We start from the raw sequence: 4,667 nt of genomic DNA, 5'->3' as shown, positions 1-4,667 counted from the left end.
GCAGCCTAGCACTGATAAGCCAGAAAGTTACGACAGAGCAAAACGAATCGTTCAGCAGCGTTTGTCCAGACCCCCTGATTCGGTTGCCGCGAACGATAAGAAGCGTTCCGCCTAATTTGCGTTTGTTTGACAGCCGAAATGATTGCGCATGAGTGTTTAATTGATTTTTCTTTTGTCCATTGTCCGCGTTGACGAGTTAATTAATTCATGCCGGTGCGACAGAAAACCCCAAGGCATACGCGTTGCTGTGGTCATCTTTATCCAACCGCTCCGAGGCCATCCGAAAGAAGATCCCAGAACCGTAGATGGAAATGGATATCAATGGAAGGACTTCAACGATTACAGCTGGCTGATGAAAGCAAAGATGTAGCGTTCGATTTCGAACATTTCTTGTGGATGTTTCACTTCAATCATAGAAGGATAACAAGAAATAGAGTGGTGTAGGCAACAAACGTATTCGTTTTGAAGAATCATTAAAATTCCTTTGGAAAATCTTTAAAAGACCTCTCTAGAAAAAATAAACTGAGCAATGTAACTGAGCAAAGCAACGTACAAAGTTTAAAATTTTGGACTCTCAAATGCTTGTACTTGCGCGCCACTGACTCGGGCTGTCATTTTGACAGTTGCCAGGATTGTTTACTTTTTTGGCGAAGAGGTTTTGTGTTGTGATTTCGTCCATATTCAGTTTTTGTATCTCTTTTTTAGTTTTATTTTAATTTTATGATTTGTGATTAAGTGGCGAGCATTGGCCGGCCGCATAGAAGCCCTGCTAACGGAAAGGAATTACAAGGGCCACTACAAGTGAGATAATAGAATACGTAACACTAGACAATATTAGAAAGATGTTAAAGCTGACAACGTTTTTAAAATCATCAAGGTTTTTCTCTACGACCAGTGTCCGTTGGGCAAGTATTCTTTTCGATTGCTTACTAGTACAAACCAAATCACCTTTGGACTGGCGCTAATATATCCTGACCCGTTCCTGGTAGTTTGTACAAAAACTGCTGACCTAAAGCGTGCGTAAGATAAGGTTCGAAATGGCATGAAATGGCACTTTGTTATCAGACATCTGTACCCGTTTGATAATACACGACTAAGTGGACCTCTTGCGTTTGCACTACTTCTGTTTCGTTAACGTAACGTTCTGTAGTAAAGTATGTGCCCATTTCCTGTTTCTTTCGAGCTTTTTGTAATCTGCTTCGGCCACTGTGCCTTTCGCCCCTTACCCACAGATGAGGAACGCCGATCGTGTGAACGTAAAAGTGCACCAAGGTACGGTATGCGGTGTGCGGGAAACGCTTCCGAATGGCAACGGGTTTTGTGCGTTCCGTGGCATCCCTTATGCCAAACCTCCGGTTGGCGAGTTGCGCTTCAAAGCGCCACAACCATTGGAACGGTTCCCCCAGCCGGTGCTGGATTGCAGCGTCGAGAGGGACGTGTGTTTCAGTAGAAACATGTTCACCCAGGAACTGGAGGGATCGGAAGACTGTCTCCATCTGAACGTGTACACGCCAGCCGTAGAGCGTGGAGGTACTCCTTTGCCCGTGATGGTATTCATTCACGGTGGTGCCTTCCTGTTCGGCAGTGGCAACAGTGACTGGTTAGTTTCCGTTTGTTTCCTTGTTGACCAAAGGTACTTAACATATTCTGGCTCTTACTGTTCCCTTTTAGCTATTCTCCTGAGTATCTGCTGCAGGAGGACGTGGTTGTGGTCACGCTGAACTATCGCCTCGGTTCGCTAGGCTTTCTGCACCTACCCAGTCAGGGTGTCGAAGGAAACGCCGGGCTGAAGGATCAGCTGATGGTGTTGAAGTGGGTCAAACAAAATATAACCAACTTCAACGGTGATCCGAACAATGTGACGCTTTTCGGTGAAAGTGCCGGTGCGGCTTCCGTCCATTTGCACCTTCTTTCACCGGTCTCGCAGCCTTACTTCCACAGGGTTATCTGTCAGAGTGGTTTGTCGGTAATGGAGTGGGCCATGCAGCTTGATTCTGTAGAACGGACACGCCACTTGGCGATACTGATCAATCCGGACGCCAAAACCGACGAGCAAGTTTACCGAACGCTCATGGATGCGAGTCACGTCGAGCTGATGGGACTGATGGTGAATACACTTTCGGCGGATGAAAAGCGTCGCGGGTTGCCGATGCCCTTCAAGCCGGTTGTGGAGGAAAGCGTGGGTCCTGATACGGTAGTTCCGGTGCATCCGTTTCACGCCATGCAGCAACCGAACTGTATTCCCTCGATACCGATCATTTTCGGTAACAATAGCGGCGAGGGCATCATTATGATGCTGGATGCGGGGAAAAAGCTGGACCTCTATGACAACGATATGGCCCGGATGATCCCCCGAACGGTGAACGTGGCACCGGAGAGTGCGGCCAGCGAGCGGCTGGGCGGCGAAGTCAAACAGTTTTACTTTGGTTCGGCCGGTGTTACGCAGGAGAGTGCTCACAAGTTGGCCGATCTGATGACCGACTACCACTTCGATATTCTGGGCAACACGTGCGCGGAACTGCACGCCCGCCATCAGCACAGTTCGCCAATGTTTTACTACAACTTCACGTACGACGGTGAGCTGAACATGTACAAGCGATTGCTTCAGTTGACCTACCCTGGCGCATGCCACGCGGACGAGTTGTCGTATCTATTTCTGTAAGTTATCGAACGACTCAAAATCTGAAAGGCTCTTAACATGCTGTTGTATTGTTTATAGAATGAGGCTAGCCAATTATGACGTTAATCCAGAAACGGAGGCAGGACAGGTTCGTCGGAATATGTGTCGAATGTGGACAAATTTTGCCAAACACGGACATCCAACGCCACCGAACAACCAGAGCCTGCCGTACCGGTGGGAACCGGTGAATAAAATACCTCCGAATGCCTCGAGTGATTCATTCCAGTTGCAGTGCTTGGACATCAACGCGGAGCCAAAAATGATACTGAATCCAAATGGCGAACGGATTCAATTTTGGCGGAACGTTTACAGGCAGTGGAATGATAACTTTTTGAAAGTAAAGTTGTAAAACAACGTAACGCATTGGAAATGGACGCATTTGGAACTGCTGGGTGTTGGGAGAAAAACGGGAGGCAACGTGGGGAAACATTTTTACGAAATAACTAAGCAATTATGTGCAATATTCAAAAATGTTATCATTTTATTTCTCTCTTTCAATAGAAGGCACATTTAATCGATGTTCGGGAGCAGATGGGATCCGTTGAACATTGCGTACAGCTTCTTCCAGAATTTGAATCTCTCGGAGAAGCAATCCGGTACCATAGAGTTGGCTTGTTCGAGCCCGCACAGTTCCATGGCAGGAAGTTGAAATTCTTTCGAATCGTCATCCAAATGAGGCACGGCCATCCAACTGGGCAAACTGGAGGTGGGATTTCCGTTCCGTGCTAAGTCAGCCCATAAACCGCAAATAAACTTCCTCAACTGGGCCGCTTCCGAATGTTCCTCGACGGCGGAGGTGTTGAAGACCGTAGAGCTAAAACGATGATAAAACTTAATGCCCCTTGACAGAGAGTTCATACGACTAAGCGCACCACACCTGAAAAGATAGTACATATCATCACCGTGAGCAGCGTCGGTTTCGTTCGGAGGCGTCTTGAGAAATTTTCGGAACACGTTCAACTCGCTCGAGCAGGAGAACACGTAGCAATAGAGAGGAGCCCTAGAAGAAGGTGTACAATTTGCGCGATTGAAAAGTGTCCAAAAATGGCGATAAACGGATTCCGGCAAACCTTTGAACGCGCGCATGCAGTTCAGCGGCAACGTAGAACGGGAACGTGTTGAAATTGTCGCTCAAAATCGGAATTATGTCCCTCATGTGTTCCGGTGAAAGCGATCGACCTTTCAAAAAGAACTCCTTGGTCAGTTCAGCGGCACGTTTCTTGCCCTCCTCATCCGATACGTTCAGTGTGGCCGGCAGTAGCCGGAAGGGATCGTTTTGAAACAACGAAAACTTTGCCTCAATCATGGCCCAAAGACCCAGTGCTTCCTCTTTCGTCGTACCGAGCACGAGCGGGATCTCTTTCGCGAAACAGCGTTTCGCGACTACTGCCGGATGTTCCGTTAGGATTGCATCCACGGTGCCGGGTGGTTCAACGATCGGACTGAAGGGAAAACAAAGCATCCACGCTTGCTCGTACTCGTTCAAGGCTTGGAACTGAATCGTGTTCATCTTTTCTGCCGATGCCTCCATAAGCGTGGCCAGCACGTCCTCGTCCGAATCACTGTTTTCGTTTCCAAGCAAACGGGCCAGCTTTCTGGCTCGACGACCCGGTTCCCTTTGCCACACCCACTCGTTGAACGCTGTACCACTTTGGGCGATAGCCTTGTGGAAGTATTTCCTAAAACGGGTTGGAAGCGTAGTTCGTAACGGATCCGTGTGTCAGCATTTTCACCAGAGAAACACTCACCTCGATCCTTCACTCAAGTAGTGCAAGTGCACCGATGCACCGCCAGCACTTTCACCAAATATCGTGACATTGTTCGGGTCACCACCGAACCGTGCGATGTTATCCTTTACCCACGCGAAGCTCAACCGTTGATCCTTGAGTCCCATGTTGCCGGTAATTCCGACGCCAGGTAGCGACAAAAAACCGAGAGGGCCAAGACGATAGTTGATGCTCACCACTACGATTCCTTGCTGCACAAT

At 48.3% G+C, this 4,667-nt stretch overlaps 2 protein-coding genes across 2 annotated transcripts; one reads left to right on the top strand and one right to left on the bottom strand.

The window, feature by feature from the left end:
• Window positions 1-1,017: 1,017 nt before the first annotated feature.
• Window positions 1,018-3,144, top strand: LOC128276579 (juvenile hormone esterase). The gene is made up of 4 exons (XM_053015036.1): window positions 1,018-1,154; window positions 1,233-1,600; window positions 1,672-2,658; window positions 2,720-3,144. Exons 2-4 carry the CDS (start codon window positions 1,233-1,235, stop codon window positions 3,027-3,029), a joined length of 1,665 nt encoding a protein of 554 aa, XP_052870996.1. The 5' UTR covers window positions 1,018-1,154; the 3' UTR covers window positions 3,030-3,144.
• On the bottom strand, window positions 3,144-4,661 carry LOC128276580 (venom carboxylesterase-6-like). The gene is made up of 4 exons (XM_053015037.1): window positions 4,429-4,661; window positions 3,751-4,359; window positions 3,558-3,680; window positions 3,144-3,494 (listed from the first exon to the last, which is right to left on the bottom strand). The coding sequence occupies exons 1-4, from the start codon at window positions 4,572-4,574 to the stop codon at window positions 3,191-3,193; spliced, it is 1,182 nt and encodes a 393-aa protein (XP_052870997.1). The 5' UTR covers window positions 4,575-4,661; the 3' UTR covers window positions 3,144-3,190.
• Between the last annotated feature and the right edge of the window lie 6 nt (window positions 4,662-4,667).

Source organism: Anopheles cruzii, unplaced genomic scaffold (assembly GCF_943734635.1).
Source record: "Anopheles cruzii unplaced genomic scaffold, idAnoCruzAS_RS32_06 scaffold01632_ctg1, whole genome shotgun sequence".
Taxonomy (NCBI): domain Eukaryota; kingdom Metazoa; phylum Arthropoda; class Insecta; order Diptera; family Culicidae; genus Anopheles; species Anopheles cruzii.
Note: the sequence above shows the minus strand (reverse complement) of the source record. Positions and strands in the feature narration are given on the sequence as shown.

What these genes read in the sequence shown, in the direction of transcription:
- LOC128276580 (XM_053015037.1), bottom strand. Translation starts at nt 4,574, where the DNA reads ATGGGACTCAAGGATCAACGGTTGAGCTTCGCGTGGGTAAAGGATAAC. An exon ending in TACTTGAGTGAAGGATCGAG is followed by an intron (nt 4,360 to 4,428) that starts GTGAGTGTTTCT and finishes AACCCGTTTTAG; the next exon opens with GAAATACTTCCACAAGGCTA. An exon ending in GATATGTACTATCTTTTCAG is followed by an intron (nt 3,495 to 3,557) that starts GTGTGGTGCGCT and finishes TCATCGTTTTAG; the next exon opens with CTCTACGGTCTTCAACACCT.
- LOC128276579 (XM_053015036.1), top strand. Translation starts at nt 1,233, where the DNA reads ATGAGGAACGCCGATCGTGTGAACGTAAAAGTGCACCAAGGTACGGTA. An exon ending in GGCAGTGGCAACAGTGACTG is followed by an intron (nt 1,601 to 1,671) that starts GTTAGTTTCCGT and finishes GTTCCCTTTTAG; the next exon opens with CTATTCTCCTGAGTATCTGC. An exon ending in GAGTTGTCGTATCTATTTCT is followed by an intron (nt 2,659 to 2,719) that starts GTAAGTTATCGA and finishes TATTGTTTATAG; the next exon opens with AATGAGGCTAGCCAATTATG.